We start from the raw sequence: 22,191 nt of genomic DNA, 5'->3' as shown, positions 1-22,191 counted from the left end.
AAAAATAGACTTCAGAATTATATGATGGCAGCAGCCCAATTATAACGTCTTGTGTACCACTGGTAATGTAGGTTGAATATAGAAATATCACTCAGAAATGTATTGGAATTCATGACTTTTGAAACTTCTTTCAATTCTAAAATTATTTTCCTAAATCAAAAGTTATCTTAGTCAGGTCCCTAAACTTCTTTTGGTCTCAGTTTCAACTTTAAAATGTAAAGGCTGGTCTAGATCAGGGGTGGGCAACCTTCAGCCTCAAGGATACATGTGACCTTCTAGGTCCTTGTGTGTGGCCTTTTGACTGAGTCCAATTTTTATAGAACAAATTCATTTATTAAGGGCATTTGTTCTGTGAAGTTTGGATCAGTCAATGGACTGTTGAAGACCTAAAGGGCCATATGTGGCCTCAAAGCCACTTGTTTCCCACCCCGGGTCTAGATGATGTCTATCTGTGCTCTTATTAAATAGAAATTGATTATGAAGAAAAAAACTAATTTTAAATGTTTCTAAAAAACTTATAAATTTCACTTTGATACATACTTAATAACAAATATTTATGAGTGTTAGCCATGCCTTTTTTATTGTTTTATTTTGTTAAACATGGACCCTGGCACTCCATGTTATCAAAAAAATAATAATTATTTGGCTCATTCCTTCTTAAAATTATCTTGATGATTTTTACAACAATTTTCCTGCTCCGTAACTTAAAATTATGCAGCCAAATGCCCCTAAAACATATATATATATATATATATATATGTATGTATATATGTATATTATATATATGAATATTGATGTATCTTAGGCACTTAAATAATACTGTTATTCAATTAAAGTTAATTTTTTACACAATAGTATTTTTGTGCCTCATTCCTGATTCAGTGTAATCAGCTATATACCTCTGAGGAATCAGATCTATGTACTAACAATTCTTTGGGCTAGCTTGAGGAGTTCCCATTGAGGAAATTTTCTAATGCAGATCAGCACCTGATCTATGATGTATAATCTTAGATATGCACATATTTATATGCACATGTGAGTATGCATACATATTTATAATCTAATTTGAATATACTGAGGGAGAAAGAGAAAGGGTCACATGGACAAAATATATCATAGGTGAGATTTCTCCTGGGATCTTTGAGATTCTGAGGTTGGCTTTCTCCCATACTACACTACCTCTATGATAAAAAGAAATAAAATTAAAATGGTATCATTTATGCAACATAATGTAATTATGTGTAACTTTTATTTAATGTGACATAGCTTTTTTTGTCATATGTTGTTAGACTTTTGTAGGACTCTCCAAATTTTAATGCACCCATCTTCCTACCATTCACTCACTCTGCCATCCATGGACAGAAGTCCATGTCATAATTAATCCTAATTGTCATTTTTCAAATGCAAAAATAGTGGTGACCATATTGATTGTGATTAGTTTTTCATATAATTTGACCTAGTGGGGGAAAAAAGTGAGGAGGTAGGGCAGAGAGTGACTGTACTATGTATGGTGAAGCTATAAAACCTTTGAGGGATTGCTTAAATGACAAACTTGGAGGTGAAGACTATGTTGTCTTTATCTTTTTACCTTTCCATGTGCCTTGAGTAACTTATGGTTTAGAATAGGTGCCTACTAATATTAATCACGATAATAGTCATTATAATTATGACTAGCCTTATCTAACTCTTTAAGGTTGGCAGAGCACTTTACGTACATCATCCCATTTGATCATCAAAACAACCCTGTATAGTAGGGGCTGTTGTTAACTCCATTTTACAAAACATTGTTTTTTAAAGAAGGTGTAATACCCTTGGAAATGAGCAAAGATCCAATCCATTAGACCTCAAGGCAGTATTAGTGCTACCATATTATTACATCATTATATGAAATTATAGTTATTTTTATTTACTTATTATTGTAAATATTTGAATACTGATAAAGAATATAGTTTGGATTTTGAAGTATTTTTTTATTTAAAACAAATGTTCATGAGGTCTCTCCTCCCTGGTTTTAATATGTTCTAAAAATCAAATTTTTGAAAATTATCTTATTGATTCCAATTTAACAACAACATACTCATATGAAATTTTATATTTGTGTGTGTGTGTATGTGTGTCTTTACAGATCCTGATGCAGCCCCTTCATTGGTAACAGCAAGAGTTATAAACAGTACTCTAATTAATGTCACGTGGGACAGAATTCCAAAAGAGAGAGTACATGGACATTTGAGAGGATATCAGGTTTTATTTCCTAATAGTTGCATCAGAATATTCTTGGTTTCAAAATAAAGCTGATTCAATAGGTTGCAACAATTATATGCAAGAAAAAATATGCCAATAGATTGTCATTCTTTTCTTTTATAATTTCAGATCAACTGGTGGAAAACAAAAAGCAGATTAGATGAGAGGAAATTCCCCAAAGAAATAAAAACTCTAAGACTGCCAGGAGACAGAAGCTATGGAATGGTTCCTTCACTAGACCCATTTAGTGAATTCAAGTTAACAGTCTTAGCCTACAATTCCAAAGGTGCCGGGCCAGAAAGTACTCCAATTTCTTTTCAAACTCCAGAAGGAGGTAAAAGAACAGTAAAATATGTGAGAGTCATTCTCTCCTTAGTTCTTCCCTTCGTGTAACTCTTTGAAAGCATAGTCCTACATTAGATTTAATCTATCGCAATTCTTTATTAGTGTTCATAATCATTAGTGGTTTGATCAGTTCAGGTCAGTTACATGTCTTTTTAATTTCTGTAGTACATTTATACTTGTGACATGGTTGTTAGAGACCTGACCTTGAAACTAGGCAGTTCTAAGTTTAAGGCTATCATGTGATACTGGCTGGTTGATCATGGGCTACGTTTAACTTAGTAACATCTAAAACTTTAATTTACTAAGAAAGTGCCAATTTTCTTAAGTAGAGGGAGTCTCAGTATTAATGCAGGTTCTTGTCTAATTTCTGTCTCTCTCCTTTGACTATCTCAAATGGGATGTCCTATGTGGAGACACACAAATTCATGTAACAGGACATATATGTGAAGAAACCCCACTTTGCATGAGGGGAATCTTCAGTTCACATGGTTCTGTACCAGGGTCCTGCTTGTGAAATTAAAAAGACTGCCATCCTTACCATCACAGTTGTCTTTGTGGTTGCTTTCTGGAGTCAAATTTAATAGCCTCTAATATGGGAAGAAGTCAGTGAGAATATACCATTCCAATATAATGGTTGAGTGGTGGCCCACATTCTCTCTGTGCCCTCATGCTCTCTGATACATCTGCTGGCTGCATTTGATTAGATTGTGTGGTGCATTTGACTTCTGCTGGATGTGCTTGTGTTCTTCTTACCTGTTTCCATGTCCTTGGAAGCTAAGACATTTCTTTGTCAGTCTAGATCAGTTTTCAAAGCTAATATGAACACAAAGTCAATAGTGAAATTAAACATTGCAGTTCTAATGGCAGAAGAAATAAACACCTAATGCGTATCACCTATAAGTAAATATTCTGTATTATCCACCTTAAAATTACTTCTAAATGAGTCCATAAATTTTTTTTAGGGACTGACTATGCTCTATGCATTGTGCAGCATTAGGGATAGAAATCAAATCCAAAAGAAAGGTAGTTACTATCCTCAAGGTCCTACCTTTCTAATAAGTAGACAGTACCCATTGTCTAGGTCTGGAGAATTAAGGATGTCCTCTTTCCCAAAATGGAGGTTCTTGGAAGAACTCATTAATGAGAGGAGAGACCCAAAGGAGCAGAGTCAAAGGGAAGCTGAAGTATTGTGGTGTGGAATGGAAAATCAAAATTTACTAGTGTCAGAATCTTCCCATTAGAAGAATGAGAATATATAAAGGAATTAATTGTATTTTCATAGTTTGAATTTTCTCATAAATTCTAAGTTGACCTCTTTTATTTCAGTACCTGAGCAGCCTACTTTCCTCAAGGTTATACATGCTGATAAAGACACTGTTGTATTATCCTGGGGACTGCCCAAGAAAGCACATGGCAATCTAACTGGATACAGTTTACAATACCAGATAAGTAAGTAGGAATTTGAGTTTTGTAATCTGCATCTGAAATGAATTGATTATATGTTGGAGTAGATGACATAAAATGAGAAACTACAACTAGGCAATACTTTGGCCATATGATGAGAAGATGGGACTCATTAGAAAAGACCCTGATATTGGGAAAGATTGAAGAAAAAAGGTAAAAGGGACAGCAGAGGACAAGATGGATAAATAGTCTCATGAGGAAAAAAATGAACATGAACTCAGACAGACTTTGAGAGATAGTGGAGGAGAGAAGGCCCTATCGTGATATGGTTCATGGGGTCATGAAGAATTGGATAGGATTGAATGACTCAACAACAACAAAAGAGAATTCTAATTATAATTTATCCCTAATTGCTTTGATTACCACAATTTACTAAATTACTACAAATTACTAAATTGAACGTACAACCAACTCAACATTTTGTGTGAGTTTATCTTATTTGGAGGTTAACTTGAACAGTAATTCCTACATAAACATATGCCATTAGAGTGTACATTTTAACTTCCGCAATTAATAAAATATTTTCTTAATATTTTCTTTTTCTATTACTCTAAAACATGTCTACATAGCACCCTTGTTTTATCCTCATTAGGGAAGGGATGTATCATGCAGAATGGAAAGAGTCTGGACAACAAGTTAGGAAAATACTAAATTAAAACCTTTCTAACTATTCTCTCTCTCTCTCTGTCTCTCTGTCTCTCTGTCTCTGTCTCTGTCTCTGTCTCTCTCTCTCTCTCTCTCTCTCTCTCTCTCTCTCTCTCTCTCTCCCTCCCTCTCTCCCTCCCTCCTTTCCTTCTCTTTCTTTCTCCCTTCCTCTCTCCATCTATCTGCCTGTTTTATGCATATATTATATATATATTTATGTAAAATAGTCTGTCTATCGATCTAGTGAATTCTGGTGCTACCACTTACTGTGTCTGTGGCCTTGGGCATGTGATATTATCTTTGACTTTAACAACATTTTGAATGACCTACAGAACTGCAGAAAAAAAAAAACAACTGTTTAGAATGATTAGTTAAATGAGCGAAAAAGAGAAAGTACATGAATAAGATGGAAATAGTTGGAAGAGAAAAATCCTTTGCAAGATATTGTTGCTTCTTCATCTTTTGACAATGGTTTGCTGATCTTGCATACATGTATATGTGTATGTGTATACATACATGTATGTGTATATATATAAATGCATATGTATGTATGTGTATATACACATACATACATACATACACACACACACTCTACACTTCCATCTTGGGTCTGTCTACCTGTCTTCCTATTTATCTATATTGAGTGGGACCTGTCTTGGGTGATATCCTTGTTGCTGTATCTATACATGACATCATGCAATATGTATGCACATACATACAGGGATATATACATGCATGCATGTATACATGCAAAGTTACATACTATATGAGGCAACATGGATGGTATAGTGAATAATCTGGGTTCTACTCTCACCTCTGATACTAACTGACTGTATGACCCTGGTCTAAACTTTCATTTTATCAAGCAACTGTCTGATTTCTAAGACTCTCCACTGCAGAAGAATAATATTGGTATAGGGAACTTCTTCACTGCAAATTCCTTAGTCAATGAAATCATAGGTCTAGTCATATGTGTGTGTGTGTATAAGTAATACATGGAAGTATGTATCATGTATATAGATTTTTATTTCAGGGTTCTTGAAAGTTTGAGTTGATATTAATGGATTTTAAAAGAAAATAAGAAATAGTGAACTTATAATATTTTATTAAGTATTTGGAAAAAAAGTATTTCCTTTCATTTACTGGGAAACATCACAGTGAATACTGGTGATATGTTCACACACAGTTGTAGTCCTTGGAAAATGAGGTTAAAATAAGACACTTTAAACATGCCTGGTGATTTCAGCAATAAGTATTGGTTTTTCAAAAGAATTTATTACATATTAAAGAAAAAAGGGGGAAGAAGACTTTCATATAAAACATTTGCTCTGTAGAACAGGATGAAAAAAGAAGGAAAGTTAAAGCCCTGGCTATAATTTCTCTCCTACTTACTTATAGAAAATGTTGCTTTTTTAGACGAAGAAATGAAGAAAGAATACTTAGAGATTTCTTCTGAAAATATCACTGACCTGAGTATGATTATAATGGTCAAAACATTCCCACTCTTATATGACATAGAGAAGAAGAGTGGAAAATATAGCAAGTTCTGTGTCCAAACAAATTCAATTTGCCAGTTTTTTCCTCCAAATGTTTCTTTGCTGCAGTGTGAGCATAGGCATTGCAAACAGTAATTAACTCATTTTTGTCTGTTAGATAAATATCAGGTTGTTACTGTTGTTTTAGTTTGCTAAGATCTTCATCTCTTTCAACTATCAACAGCATTAGCAGGAAATTAAATTGTGTAGTAGGACACAGGATACATTGTGAGAGAGGAGAGGGAGAGAGAAAGATGGAGAGGGAGCGAGAGAGAGGGACAGAGAAACAGACAGAGATGAATAGAGGGACAGGCAGAGACAGAGAGACAGAGACAGAGCATGTGTTAAAACTTCAATGAAATGAAACTCATATGATATTTTTATTGAAGGAGCACTTTCAGTCAAAAAGTCATTCAATTAACATGCATCAAACACTATGTGCCAGAAAAAGGAAAAAATTTGGATGGATTTGTTTGCCAAAATACTATGTAAATGAAATCACCGTCAAGGATTGCATCAGGCACTTGGGATACAAAATCAAACATGAAATAGACCATACCCTTGAGGAATTTGCAACCTAATAAAAGAGGCTATACATACATTCATATGCATCTATACACATGTGTACACACATGCATACATACATATAAAACATATACAAAATAATTCCATGTTGATATTGATGACGGGCAGGGGGATTATCAGTTGACGTAATGGAGAATGGCATTAGGAAGTAGATAGCTCGTGACTATATTTTGAGGTATTCTAAAATATTAACAAGAGAAAGGAGCACATTTGAGGCATGGAGGACAGCAAGCACAAAGAGAATTGAGAGTCTGAATGTCATTTAGGAGTAACTAAACATCACTATTACTTATGTCATAAATAATGCTGCTTTAAAGATTAGAGTTTTCCCCACAACATTGTACCTTTTTAATCACAGGAACTTAATAAAAGGGGATCTATTTGTGTATGTACGTGTATATATATATATATATATATATACACGTACATGTACACACATGTTTATCTACAATATCTGCATGCACAAACATGTGTCTACATGCACATAAACGTGCTTATTGTACATAAGTCATATATATTTCCATCACAATGAAACTATGAAATCTGAAACATTCTTGCCATGTTATTCTGTTTTCTGCCTTTCTAAATGCTACTTTTCACACATTTTTGTTGTTATTCAAGGGCCAAGACCTAAAATTTCAGGAAAAAGAATACTAATCAAAACTCATTTTAAAAAGTAACCTAGGTTTGTATTTCATCATCCTAATAGATGTGAATATTTATTTGCAGAGTAAAGAATGGCATTTCTAATAATGTTTAATTAGGGTCATTCTTTTATATCTAAAGAAAAAGAAATTTCTATAAACCTGTCTCAAAATACTCTAATCTACTTTTCCACTCAGCGACACTTTTTGAAACATTTAATAGATTTTGGATCATATATATATATGTGTATATATATATATATATATATATATATATATATATATATATATATATATATATATATATATATATATATATAGTGTGCGTGTGTGTGTGTGTGTGTGTATGATTTCGAACAAATCAAAATTCTTTCCTCTTTGTCGGTTTGATCAGGCTTTCTAGGTGGCATAGTGGAAGGCTGCCTTGAAGCAGGGAAATTCTAAGTTTAAATCCAGGTTCATTCCTTTGATTGATGTAATCCTGCCAATTCATTTAACCTTTTTCCAGGAGAGTTTTCTCATCTGTAAGATGGAGATAATAATAGCACTTACATTTATATGGTTGTTATATTGAATAAGATAATATGTATAAAGTGCTTCACAAAACTTAAAGCACTTTGTAAATGCCACCTATCATTATTGCTCTCTACCATAATATGCACACGTATGAATGCATACATGTATATCTAAATATTTGAAGGGCAGTGGGAAATCTGTTCTTATGAGCTTGTCAGTGTAGGAAAGTTTGAGGTGAAGAAATTTTCTTTACCATTGCATCTGACAAGTGCCGTGGATAGAGTAAAGAGTACTTGAGTTAACATCCTGCCTCAGATATTTACTGGTTTTGTGATTCTGGGCAAGTCACTTAACTTCTGCCTGCTTCAGATTCCTCAGCTGTAAAATAAGGACAATAGCAGACCTACCTCACAGAGTTATTGTGAAGCTCAAATGGCATAATATATCTGTCTGTCTGTCTCTCTATCTATATGAGTGTGTGTGTGTGTGTGTGTGCGTGCATGTGTCTGTTGCTTAACACAGTGTCTGATACATAATAAGTGCTATTTGAATGCTAATTCACTTCCTATTCCCTTTTTCTTCTGTATAGTCAAGGCAATATTCACAGTACTGGTGGTGACCATGAATATGCCCACATAGTTCTCAATCACAAAGACTCTCCATATAGAAGGCAGAAGAAAAGCATTTATTCAGACACCAGAAAGCTAAATCCCAAAACGAGAAAGCCAAATCTGTCAGAATAGCCAAGAAATCAATACACATTAGCACTAGAGGAGACAAAGCCATTCCCAAGCTGTACCCCCCTCACCCCTGTTGGGGCTTTTCCACAAACAAACCAACACTCAGGAGCCTAACTGTCTGCTTACCTGTGTCCTCTCTCTCTCAGCCCTAACTGCTCTCACTCATTTCCTCCCAGCTATGCTCCACCTTTCCTCTTCTACCTGTTCAGCAAGCTGCACCCACCACATGTGACTTTAGCTTCTGTGTGATTTAAGCAGGTCATATGGGCCTGTTGTTATTGTTGTTGTGTTTGTCCTTTGTTCTTAAAGAGGACTATGATATCAAGATGATGACATGACTTGCAGTTGACTTTGATTTGAGTGAGGGAGGGCTGTTCAAGATCACTAGCCTCACTTTCTTCTCCCAAGCCATCTGGGTCCAGTGGCCTGATATTCATCAGGAAGATGGGAGATGGCCCAAGATGCAATGAAGGACCCTGGCCCTTTCAGGCTAAGTCTTATCACAGTCTCACTTTGAGTAAGAAGCACTCATTCAATGAATAGGTTTCTTTAAGTTACTCAAGGGATGGCCCCTTTAGTCAAAAAAAAAAAAATCTGAGGGTCTTCCCAAGGGCCTATTAATGAATGGGAAAGATCTTCCCATTTAAATTACCATAACACCTCCTCCCTCTCCCCCAATGAAAACTGGCAATTTCTTTGCAATTTATGGCCTTAAAAATGATGGGATTTTTAGCTGCCAATAAGTGATCTTTTGCATTTTCCTGTTTGGACCTCACCACTACCACCACCACCACCACCACCATCACCACCACTAATATACCTATATTTCTATTTTATCTATGTCTATATCAAGTAAGGTTTCACCTTTTCTTTTTGGAACAAAGCCTGTAGGCCACATTCTCCCCCACACCCTCTTGCTCATACCACACACTTGCAGTTCTTGTATCTGAACCCACTCTTGTTTTCTAGGTCTCTTTTAGGTACTGTCTTTCCCGATCAGATTGTAATATTTTGAGAATGAGGATTTATTTGTATTTGTATACTCTCCTCTTACTGTAGACCCCTGGCACATAGAATCTACTTATTTATCTGCTAAGAAAACAAATATCTTGACATGATACAAACACAGCAAACGTTGTATCAGCAGCTAGATTGACACCCAGGTCATCCTTCTTCTAAGGCCAGTTTTCCATTCCTAAGAAAGACATGCTTAAAAAGTCAGAAATTATAAAAAATTCTCCTTTATGTCTTTGGGAGGTGATTGATAAATTTGAGGGGATATCTATCTCCTTTCTATTCATTTTTAAAGAAATCTGTCCATAAACCTGTTCCAAGAAACCATTACTGTGCTCTGTGCTACTGTACTTGCACATTTTATATGCAATTTGTCTTTATTTTATTTTCAGATGTGATTCTGTGATTTTCTCCATTTTTTTTGTAAATAAAAATGAGGGATATTCAACATGTAGAAGTCAATATCTGAATAACACTTAAAAAATACTCTGATCTTCTGACCATGTACATATCTAAACAATGAGCTGACTAGTACATTATTGGAATTGAAGGGCATAGCTTAAAAATGTCAATTCCTTATCCCTTCAAATACACTACAGTTATATTCATGGGAACTATGAGACTATCCTGATTAGTCATTAGCTAAATCATGATTGATTACAATTTTTCATTGTTTATTTTTTACTGCATACAATTATTCTATCTGCTAATCAAGACTATGGGAAGTCTCCAAGAAATTGATTAATTGATTATTTTTTACATTTTCTAGAAAAAATTAGGAATATAACTCTACACACGTACATTTTCTAGAGAAAATAGAAATAAATGCCTACACATATTCATGATAGGAATATATATATGGTACCTCAAAACTACATTATCCCACCCCTTTATTTTACAAAGGAGGGACCTAAAGCCAATGGAGGTTGAGTACTATACTTGAGGACACACAGGTAGTATCAGAGGCAGCATCTGAACCTGCAGTTGCTGACTTCAAAGCCCATACACTTTTCATTACACCATGTTGAAATATCCCTCCATTCTTTGTATAAAATAAGGGATAGTAGTAATTAACATTACTTTTGTTTTATTTTATATGTTAAATCATTTATTTCACAAAAAGAAATTTGTGGTATTGTTGTAGATGGCTAAAAATATTAAGCTGTAATTATTATGTGGTATGATCCCAAACCAGAAATCTAAAATGATATAGCTTTTATACTGCACCATACACTTTGTCCTTTGGTTGTGGTAGGAATTTTGTTTCCCAAAATCAACAATATTTTCTTTTCAGAAATTCGTAATGATACTAAAGGGAAAGAGCAACTCTACAACTTGCTGTCTATAATTGAATAAGGAAAAATTTTAATTTAAAATATATTTCCATGTGGGCCCCAAAGTTCTAACTCTCATGTTTTATTTAATTTTATGGAAATTTTAAAAAACCTTATATATTTCACTTTTTTCTTTCTCTTTTTTAGTTAATGACACAGACGAGGTTGGAGAACTAAAGGAAATCAATGTCACAAACCCTTCAAAACTCAGTTGGCGTATTCCAGATCTTAACTCCACCACCAAATATAAATTCTACTTGAGGGCATGTACTTCCAAAGGCTGTGGGAAACCCATAACTGAGGAAGGAAGCACAATAGGAGAAGGGAGTAAGTTAATAGTATTATTAGGGGTATCTTATTTTTTAAAAAAATTCATTTATGGAAACTCATGATGCAATTGAAATGTTTATGATAGGAATATGTGTGGATTTGGTTTAACAAAAAAAAGGCAGCATCATTACTTTAAGAAGTGGATTTCAGTTCCAATTGGAGTGGCCACAGTCTTTCTAAATAGTTGTTACATCATCAATCACACTAGTTCTTTGTCAGGTAGCCCCATAGTTCAAGTGTTGGCTTTGCTAAGTCAAAAACCAGAGAGGGAGCAAAAGAAAGAGAGAGAGAGAGAGAGAGAGAGAGAGAGAGAGAGAGAGAGAGAGAGAGAGAGAGAGAGAGAGAGAGAGAGAGAGAAAGAGAGAGAACCTAAAACTATTAAAATGAATATTTTGATTTTTTTCCTAACTCAGTATAAAACCAACCCAATACGTATAATTTGCACAGTCCCATTCATGTGTAAGAATATTGTGTTTGCCTGTGCCAGTTTATAACAAATGTCAAATGATCTTAACTGTCTCTAAGTTGATAGCATTGTTTTTAAAAGTATCATTAAGCAAACCACTCTTGCATCGTATTCATACTGCTTGTTTTCCTGCTTCCTCCTCGAAATGTACATCTATGCCCATGATTTTCCACAAGCGCTATTTTATCAGTATTTTTGCTTAGTTCTCTCTCATTGACCTTAAGCATCATAGGAAGAGGAAGAATAGCGATAAATAGGAAGGGATGGAGAAGTCAGAAGCAAGAAATTTTAGGGAAACTGGATGAAATGGGTAAATACGTGATTATAGTTTAGTTCGAGTTTAGAAAGATAAAAGGGAAACAAGAAAATCATGTACATGGTGGTATCTCTATAAGTAATTGTCTAAATGGAAGCAAGATGAGCTAGTTTTATAAGGATATTGTATAGTACAAAGAACCCTTATCCGGGAATCAGAGCATTTGGACTCCCATCATGGCTTTACTATATACATACATACATACATACATATGTTTGGCAAGTTATTTAACTACATTGGTGCTCAATTTTCTCACATGTAAAACAAGGACTTTGTACTTAAATTCCTAGTTTTATGATGAGGAAGAGGGTAGAAGATGGAGAAATAAATTTAAGAGACAGGATTCACTTATGAAAATAGTCACAAATGTAAGTGTTTAAATATATGCCAATACAAACTGTATTTGCAGTGCTAAACAGTATATGATTATTGATATACATTATATTCCTCTTCAAGGTCTTAATCTCCCTGTGTATCTTCAAATATGTGTGGGAAAAATCATGAAATCAAATAAATTTATTCAACGTCTGAATTATTCACTGGGATAAATTGACTATCAGCCAACAAGAGTAATTCCTAATGAACTGCTAGATTGATCTGCTTGTTTATAAAAACAATTGCAATTTGAAAATACTTGAAAAATGTCTACTAGCTATAACTTCTATTTCTGAGCAACTTTTCTGTAGTTCACTCAAAATTGGTTCAGAGATGTAAGCTGGCACATGGCATTCCAGACTTGCTGAAAAGGAAACTCACTGCAAATTTTGGAAAAGATACTTGTGAAAGAAAAGAGATGCCCACACCCACTAGTTTATTATGATTGAACCAACAATTCTCTGTTCAAGAAAAAAGCTTCCCTACTTTTTACCCACTTGAGTTCAGTATACATAAAAGGGATATTAACTGCTTATTTAAAACACTAACTTCAGTTGAATGTTCTAAAATGATGACTGTGATTTGTTGATGGTTTTGATGCGATGTCTCATAATACTGCTCCTAAACTGGTCAGGGATAGTAATCAGATGTTTAACTAATGCTATGTGCTTCTTGGAATTTAAAGCTCTGATAACCACCTTCTGTTTTCTAAAGCTAATTTCTTCAGTAACTTTGTGTTTCAGTTTACTTTAGGAGGAAAGATTTCTTCACTTTTTGCCTCTCTAGGATTCTGCACATACTCTAATCCATCTACCAGCCCCTTTTCCAGTTAAAAGTGATTTTTCTTCTATATTTATTTTGGTGTACAATACAGCCATATTTATCAGGAAGTAAAAAGAAATCTATTTCCCCAAAAGAGTTCAACATGATCTTTTAAAAAGTAGAAATAATAATTTTTAAAAAACACAGTAAGAACAATAAGAAAAATGTTTTCCACTGAGAAATAATCTAATAAACATAAATATTTTAAAAAGGATATTTTTGTGTACAAGCTAGAATCTATTTCACACAGTTGTGTTCTCTTTGCTCTCTCTAAATAGTTGAATCATTAAATACTGCCCATAGTGTGTGTGTGCATCTGTACATGCATGCATGAGTTTGCATCTTTTTTTGTGAATAAATCACATAGAGATGATGGATAGATGATAGATAAATATGTATGCCCATTTAGCATTTTAAAAATTCTCTTTATTATTTACCAAAAACTTGCTGGGTGTGTCATGGGCCTCTGTTGCACTCTAAAGACTATCGATCAGTTACGATTATTAGTTGGGATACTTTCAGTTACTGACCTTTTCTTGTTTTGTAACAAGGTCCTCTGAGTATTGAAATAATTAAATCTTCCTGGATCAACCTCTTCTAATTCAAGCCCTCTCTATAAGTCATAGGCTTTTCTCATGTAACATCTTTAGACTTACACTATAGCTTCTGATAACTCATCATGCTGTAGGAGGCAAGACACACATTTATTTCATTTACTTCCAAACTCAAATCACTAAAATTTTAAGCATGCATATTTATTGCTGTGAGACTTCTCTTATCCTGGTAATCAGAGGAATAAAAACAGGGAATATATTAGGTGCTAGGGCTAGATGCTAGTAACCAGAAAGCAAATTTACTTCACCTGCAGAAAAAAAAATTCCTGATCAGAACATTTGGATCATGTGAATCTAACCTTTCTCTATGAATTGTTTATTGAGAATACTAAAATAAAATGAATTATTACTTCTTAATTAAATATCCATTGCCAAGCACAGATCCTAAGGTGTAATAAGTGCTTAGTAAATATTTGTTGAGTGGAACTGGATTCTGTCAGTCCGTTTGGAATTGCAATGGACATAAATATCTAGATTGTTTTCTATTCCAGTATGTTAAGATGTTTCATAACCATGTAGAAGATAAAAATTTTAATTTTGCATATCACAAGTTATTTTTTTATCTCTGTTCCCTTTTTGATGGAGCAGAAAATGCAGCCAAACAGAACATCTGGCCTATTAGCAATGAATATCCATCGCAAAAATTTAGATTTTTAGTAGTAATTTTTACTAAGTATTTCAATATCCAATTCCTCCTACCAATCAAGGAAAAATAAAATCAAATAGACAAACAAAATATAGAAATAAATAAATGAATTCTGTAATGTCAAACCAAATTATAGGAAAAACAAAAATGATTCTTTTCAGTCTTGGTAACAAAAGCTAATGATCTTGGAGTTATTTTGTAAATCTATACAACCTTTAAAAGTTCAAGGAAACACTTTGTATAATCAATTCCAGTAACTCTCTATTAAATCAAATTAAAAAAAAAAGCTTCTGTTAGACTTTAAAAACACTCTATAACTTTCCAGTCTTTTTATACCAGACACCACCTTTCCCCCATATGCTCTTTGATTCGGGGACATTTGGCCACCTCTCAGCTCTGAGTATTTTCACTGATTTCCCCCATGTTTGGTATTCTTTGGTACCACTTTCTGACTTCCTTGGCTTCTTTCAAGTATGAGCTGAAGTCATATCCTCTACAAGAAGCCTTTCCTAGTCTTCCTTAATCTCAGCATATTCCCTCAAAGATCATTTGCAATTGACCCTGGATATATCCAGTTTGTGCAGAGTGATTTTTCTGTTGTCTCCTCAGCTTGAACTGTGACCTTCTCGAGAGGAAGAACTGGCTTTTGCCTTTCTCTGTTTTCCCAGTGCTCACAATGGCTGGCACACAGGAGACATTTAATAAAATCTAGATCTGACTGATCAATAGGAAAATGCTAAACAACACCCGGAAAGACAACATACCTCTATACGATGATGTTTTCTTCCCTCAAATTTAGAAAACATTCAAAAAAAGGAAAATGCCAAAAGATGTCTATCTTGTTCACCATGAATAACAATATCATTCCATTTCAAGTCCTACTTTTTTTTTAAGAATGCATATGACTTGACTATGTACCTTTCATAGGTAAGAATGTCGGGAAGATTTCAGAAGCAGTAAATCCTACCCAAAAGGTTCACCCTCTTGAGACATTTGACCCTGAAACTGAGCATACAGTTCGTCTAGTGACTAAGAACTGGGTTGATAACAATAGCATTTTTGAAGATGTTATTGAGACGAGGGGGAGAGGTGAGAAATCAAGTCTTCTGGACTGAGACTATGAAGCATGTTTTGTGGATGACAAAATTTTGCATCCTTCCCTAAGTTATTGGTGAACTTGTAGAAAAAAGTAAATTAGTAGAATCACAGTTTTTAATTTATCTTTGTGTAATATTTGCAAATAAGCCAAATGAAAAATTTGCACATTTTCTTAACTAATCACTAGTTACGTTTAGCCACTACTATAGTTACTGCTTAAACATAATAGCCTGGCTAATTAATGCATGTTTTAGAAGATTCCTTTGAGAAAATCTGCATGCAACTGATGTGCTCTCCACTCTTTCTTGCATAATACTGCTTTGGTATATGACTTTATTTCTGGTGTTTTCCTTTCCTAAATGAATCAAATGTAACCTGGGTTGTAACTTTATGGAAAATAAAGACACATTTAGTAATGAGCTCAATTAAAATATCAAAGAATTGGAATCTCTAAAAAAAAATGTAGAAATGAGTAGAATTAGAAGTGACAAGAATACTAAGCAGTATTTTTAATGTATCTCTATATTTATTTGGTTGTTTGTTTCTTTATTTATTTTGAAGAGTGATGTTTTCTGATCGCCCTAGTGTGACAAGTCTCAAATTATGCATTTATTTCTCTTTCTCTGCAACAGCATATGCAGGCTTATATGACAACATCTCTACCCAAGGATGGTTTATTGGACTGATGTGTGCCATAGCTCTTCTTACATTAATATTATTAACTATTTGCTTTGTGAGAAGGAACAAAGGTGGAAAATACTCAGGTAACGTTACACCATCTCATCTAATTGTACAGGTTTAAAAAATATCAGCACCGTCATGTCATTGTTCAAAATAACCACATCTGTCTTTCAAGGGCCAGTTTAGTTTGCACCATCCAGCTTCAGAAGTAGAGTAGTTTTACATATAGAACACTGAACATGGAGTCAGGAAAACATGAGTTCAAATACTCCCTCACACACCAACATTATAATCCTGGATAAATTACTTAAACTGAGTCTCAGCTTCTTCATTTGTTAAATGAAAGGGCTAGGTTTGATATACTCTGAGGACCCTTGTATCTCTAAATATATGATCCTAGCATCAAGAAAACTTCATGCTTGCCTCCATCAGGTGGAATCTTTCTCTCCTCAGAATATTTATAGCACTTTGACCATTTCTTCAAGGAGAACTCATATGTTGCTTACATCATAGTTATTATACACTTTTATATCTATTTGATGTACTATCCCTTATATCAGGCTTCATTTTATTGAGGATGAGAACTGTCATTGCTTTTTATATTCTAATAAACAAGGCAGATTGAGATTTTGTTTTTGAGGAAAAAAAGTTCTAGAAGAGCATGTGATTGAGTGAATAATGGAATCAATCTCATCTTATTTACCAGAGCTGATCTGAATTAAACTTTTGGATGCAATCATATATGTATATATACATTTGTATATGTGAATATATATAAAATTTTAAATATTAAAAAGTTCTTCTACATGAATTATCCCTTTTGCTCCTCATAAATTCATCATTTAGTAGGTAGCATTAAGTAATTTTAACCTTGTTTCACTAATAAGAAATATATTATTGAAGCTACTTGAATGATTTTCTCAATCACTGGTTGTTGGATCCTGATATGCAACTTTGTGTAACTCAGATTGCTTTTCAGGGCTTTAGAAGGCTCATTTGTAAAATGAATTGGAGATAGAGAAAGATGGAGGCTAACTAGACCACCTCTGAAAATTTTTCTGCCATTTAGAGAATATAAGACTGAAATTCCATTTTTTTTGTTTCTTTGCTCTGTACTCTCCTTACTTCATGCTACCTTTCTAATACAAATATTTCAACACAATTCCTTTTAAATGAAGAAAAATATATTTTAATAATTGTTAAGTGCCCCAAATATTCTGGACTGTTTCTACCACCTACTAAGCTTTCGTCTCCTGTCCCCCAGAAATGGATGTCAGTCCCAACAAGGCTTCCCAAATTCTTTGACTACTCTAAGGCCATGTAGGTGAACATAAGACTAAGGACATCTATTTTTCTTTCCATTTGCTTGTTTTTTAATGATGGATTTGAGAGTTTACTAAATAGACACAGACAAAATTCCTTAGATAATTTGCCTGCTCTGGCATAATAGAACATGTTTAATGCTACTGCCAATAAATAGTCAATCCATTTTCCAAATGTAGATAGCAAAAGTCAATTTTTTTTTCAAAAAATAAAATTATTTGGATCTTGTTTTTCCTCTAGTGAAAGAGAAAGAAGATTTGCACCCAGACCCAGAAGTTCAGTCAGGAAAAGATGAAACCTTTGGAGAGTACAGGTAATCATAATACATAATTTCACAAGAAAAACAAAAGCAACAAAAAGGATGAAATCTAAATTAGATAAAGAAATAATTCAGTTGTTCATTGGGATATAAAATCTTAGAGCACTGCATTATATTAATCAAATTAAAATCAATAGGCAAGAGTATCCAAACAAGTGCCATAGAGAGTTGTTGATGGAAGGGTGCTATACATCTATCTGGTGTATTTTTTTTAATTTCAAAGTTTTTAGTTTTTTTAAAAAAATATTGCATTTATTTTTGAAGGGTAGTATTTCTATATATTTTAAAATGCAGAAAGAAGGAAAAATAGATTTTTTATTTGCATATAGATATTGAATGAAGCTGAAGATAGACTTTTTAAAAATTCATATAATCCAATATATTTAAGAAAAACTAATTTTTTTTCACAAAACAAGCACCACTAAGAATTTAAACTATTAATTAAATACCTTAAAAAAACACAACAACAACATGGAGGGGATGTGGGCCAGGAGAGCTAGTGGCACATAGAGATCATTGGATTGGAACTTGAAACACCAAGGTATGACAATAGCTTTGTGACCCTGCTCAAGTGGCTCTTCTCTGATCCTATTTCCTCCTGGGTAAAACGTTTTGTAGCATTATAGATTTAGAGGTGATTGCAAACTTAAAAGTCATCTAGTCCAATACCCTTCATTTTGCAGATTAAGAAATGGAGCCTAGAATTGGTGAAGTGATTTACCCAACGTCACACTGGCACAAAGTGACAGAGCCGGGATTTAAATCTGGGTCCTCAGACTTAATATTATTTACAGTTATTTTAAGTGGAACTTCCCTTTCTATCTCTTACTTCTGGGCTTTGTTGATCATATATAGAAATGCTAATGATTTATATATATTCTGTAAATTTGCTAAAGTTAATTATTTCAAGTAGTTTTAAAATTGATTCTCTCAGGTTCTCTAAGTATAACATCATTTCATCTGCAAAGAGTGATTTTCTTTCCTCATTCCCTATTCTAATTCCTTCCATTACTTTTTCTTCTCTTATTGCTAATGCTACCATTTCTAGAATTGTAAGGAATAATAGTGGTGATAATAGGCATCCTTGCTTCACCCTGTTCTTATTAGGAAAGCTTCTAGCTCATCCTCATTACAGTGATACCTACTGAGGGTTTTAGATAGATACTGCTTATCATTTTAAGGAACATGCCCTTTATTCTTCTGCTTTCTGGTGTTTTGAATAGGACTGGGAACTGTATTTGTCAGAAGCTTTTTCATCATCTATTGAGATAATCATATGATTTCTGTTGGATCCTCAGACTTCAAATGAATAATTCTGTGCACTCTCTATACTGCCTCTATTTAGAATAAAACTTACACCATATCGACTTCAAAGAGCTGTGGCACAACATTTTTTTCCAAAGCAAAATGCTATATAATTTATTATTTAAAAAGTAAATATAAAATATTCTCAAAGGAATTCACTTAACTTTATCAAAAAGCTGAAAGCTAATTTCAGTCATATGTATATGCCTCTTCATATATTCATATCCATCTAGAAAGCATCTAAATCAATATGAATAAATGAAGAGTTGCCATATCATAGTGAATACAAAACCAAGAACATCTGGGTTGAAATCCTTCTCTATCCTGGGTAAATGACTTAATATATGAGTGCTTTAGCATACTACCCAAATTTAAATCTCTAAGTAAAAAGGAAGGTGCTAATGTGCATTTGTAGAAGAAACGATCTGATCCGAGCAGCTCCTGTCACTGTTCATATATAGATGTGATAAGGGCAAAACTTAGCAAATTGGTTCAGAATTCTTTTATTTTTAAATTTATAAACCTCAGTTTTCCCACAAAATACTTCATTTTTTTACAAAAAGGGAGTGGATAGATATCATCCCCTTAATATGTAGAATATCAGTAATTTGACATAAATGAAAAATGGCAGTTTCTTTTCCATTAGATTTCCCTTGAGGTTATGACAAATCACCTTTCCTTGAAGATAACCCTTGACTTTTGCAGTTCTTATTTTAAATTATCTGATGCATCAATAAATTAGAGGTATTGTGTTCAGTTTTAATCTATCTGAATATCCAGTAGAAAGAGAAATCACTTTGTAGTCTGATGACCTGAGTTCAACTCCCATCTCTAGCACTTAGTCCCTATGCCAAGAATTGGCTTTAAAAATACTTGAGACTAAATATATATTTGGATTTGCTCTTGATTATCTTATAAATTTCTTTCCTTGGCAGTACTGGTCAAAAGATAGTTTTTCAACCGTGTACATGATGGTGCCTCCCCTGTAAGTGATGCCAGTAATACTTCTCATTTTGGTGGAGTTATTAGAAATCAAGTTAGTTCTATAAAATAAAGAAGTTAAATATGATGGCATCCAAGATTCCTTTCCACTCTCAACCTCTGGTTTGACTACATGTGCAGCCCTGTGATCATTCAAATACCTAATCCTACATTTTATTAGAGATTTTTTTGTCTTCTAGTGACAGTGATGAAAAACCACTTAAAGGAAGCCTCCAGTCTCTAAACAGGAACCTCCAGGCCACAGAAAGTGCTGATAGTTTGGTAGACTATGGAGAAGGAGACCATGGCCTATTCAATGAAGATGGGTCATTTATTGGAGCTTATACTGGGTCTAAGGAGAAAGGATCAGTGGAGAGTACTGGAAGTTCAATGGCAACTTTCCCACTTCGTGCATAAACTCCGTGTACATAAACCGCATGAGACACTCACTTCATTTTTTCATGTTGTTCTATATGAATAAGCAAATTCTCGTCTACAGGAACAGAACTGGGTTTAGCCAGGACCAAACATCCAGCAAATAAACCAAGAACAAGTCACTGCCATTGACAGATAAAAGCAAATTCTTCTGATTTATGTTGTCATGAGTTGAATTCAAAGAAGAACGATAATTAGATTCAACTTAGTTTTTCTCAGATAATGAGCAATCAGTGTTCCCTTCATGTACCTGTTCTGGCCTGTCCCATGTGTTCTCATAACTTCTCTTGACTTGTAGAATTTTGCACACATTCTATACACACCCATTCATTCAATTTCATAGGATTGCATGGCTTGACTTTATTTTTCCTAGCAGTTGAAAGATGAAAGAAACAGATTATTTAAAAACAACAAAAATACAACAATATGTCTTATTAAAATTGTTCACTGAAGAAACCAAGTCCATATTTATTATTTAAAATGTTGCTGATTAAGATTCTTTCTATGTGACCCATCAATCGACAAGTATTTATTTGTCCAACACTGGTTATTGGAGCCAATAATACTTAAGTCACTAAGTTGTGGCTAGTCAAATCCAGTTTGATTTCTGGTTTCTCCTTACTGTGGGATCTATGGATACTCAGTCTTCTTTCCTTGAACCAAAACACCTGCAAGACACCACTTGACATGGACTTAGGAGAGAGCAGGCCTAACGTTTCCTTGTTTGGGAATCATAACCTGATGCCCAATAAAAACCCATTCAAAGACTCCATTTCTAAATTGACTCCTTTTACCTGTCTGGTGTAATATAATGGTATGCTAGTTTATATTTTATGGATGGAGTAGACACTTTCTGGTGATATTTACACAACGCAAAATATAGGTGTGGTTTTAGTTTTTATTTTGAAATAAGACACATTAAGATGGGAATTTATACAGCTAAGTAGAGAGTAAGAGAGCAGTTGTTTCACATCATACCAGAGTTTGACTATTCAGAAATTCAGTAAAGTGAACTTTCAAATCTGGAGAAACTGTGTATGTATTGGGATTTTGTTTTCTCAAAATAAAATAACTTCTGAAAACTGAGGGAATTTTTTACATATTTTTCAAACTATGCTTTTATTAATTATTTGAAAAAAAAACACCTTTTTTACTGTAGAAAATTCTGTATATGCAGTTTCCTGCATCATACATTGAGCATCATTAGAATATTGATCTCCATATTCCATCTTTTTGTAAAAATTTAGTAAATTTTTAAATTTATGAGTTGCCATTTAGTTAGTTTCATTTTGAAATTAATTTATTTTTAAGTTGACATAAAGCAATTCGCATGAATTTCAGTCAGCTAAAATAATGACTCCCTTACGTATGTTTCAGCTTAAACCTGTTAATGGCTGTTCAGAAAACTTGGACTTTG

General features: G+C 33.8%; 1 protein-coding gene across 6 annotated transcripts in view; it reads left to right on the top strand.

The window, feature by feature from the left end:
• CHL1 (cell adhesion molecule L1 like) overlaps window positions 1-21,230 on the top strand; it is a 272,185-nt gene extending 250,955 nt beyond the window's left edge. For 4 of the 6 annotated variants that reach the window (XM_072598646.1, XM_072598645.1, XM_072598643.1 and 1 more), the window contains 8 exons: window positions 2,126-2,241; window positions 2,371-2,575; window positions 3,913-4,035; window positions 11,211-11,390; window positions 15,560-15,721; window positions 16,363-16,494; window positions 17,975-18,047; window positions 20,540-21,230. In XM_072598646.1, the coding sequence (XP_072454747.1) occupies window positions 2,126-2,241; window positions 2,371-2,575; window positions 3,913-4,035; window positions 11,211-11,390; window positions 15,560-15,721; window positions 16,363-16,494; window positions 17,975-18,047; window positions 20,540-20,756 (1,208 nt within the window). In that variant the 3' untranslated portion in view covers window positions 20,757-21,230. The remainder of the gene's footprint in view (window positions 1-2,125; window positions 2,242-2,370; window positions 2,576-3,912; window positions 4,036-11,210; window positions 11,391-15,559; window positions 15,722-16,362; window positions 16,495-17,974; window positions 18,048-20,539) is intronic. The other 2 variants (XM_072598649.1, XM_072598648.1) reach the window with 1 other exon arrangement.
• Window positions 21,231-22,191: the final 961 nt, after the last annotated feature.

This window comes from Notamacropus eugenii, chromosome 3, assembly GCF_028372415.1.
Source record: "Notamacropus eugenii isolate mMacEug1 chromosome 3, mMacEug1.pri_v2, whole genome shotgun sequence".
NCBI classification, from domain to species: domain Eukaryota; kingdom Metazoa; phylum Chordata; class Mammalia; order Diprotodontia; family Macropodidae; genus Notamacropus; species Notamacropus eugenii.
This window is presented reverse-complemented; position numbering and strand designations above follow the sequence as displayed.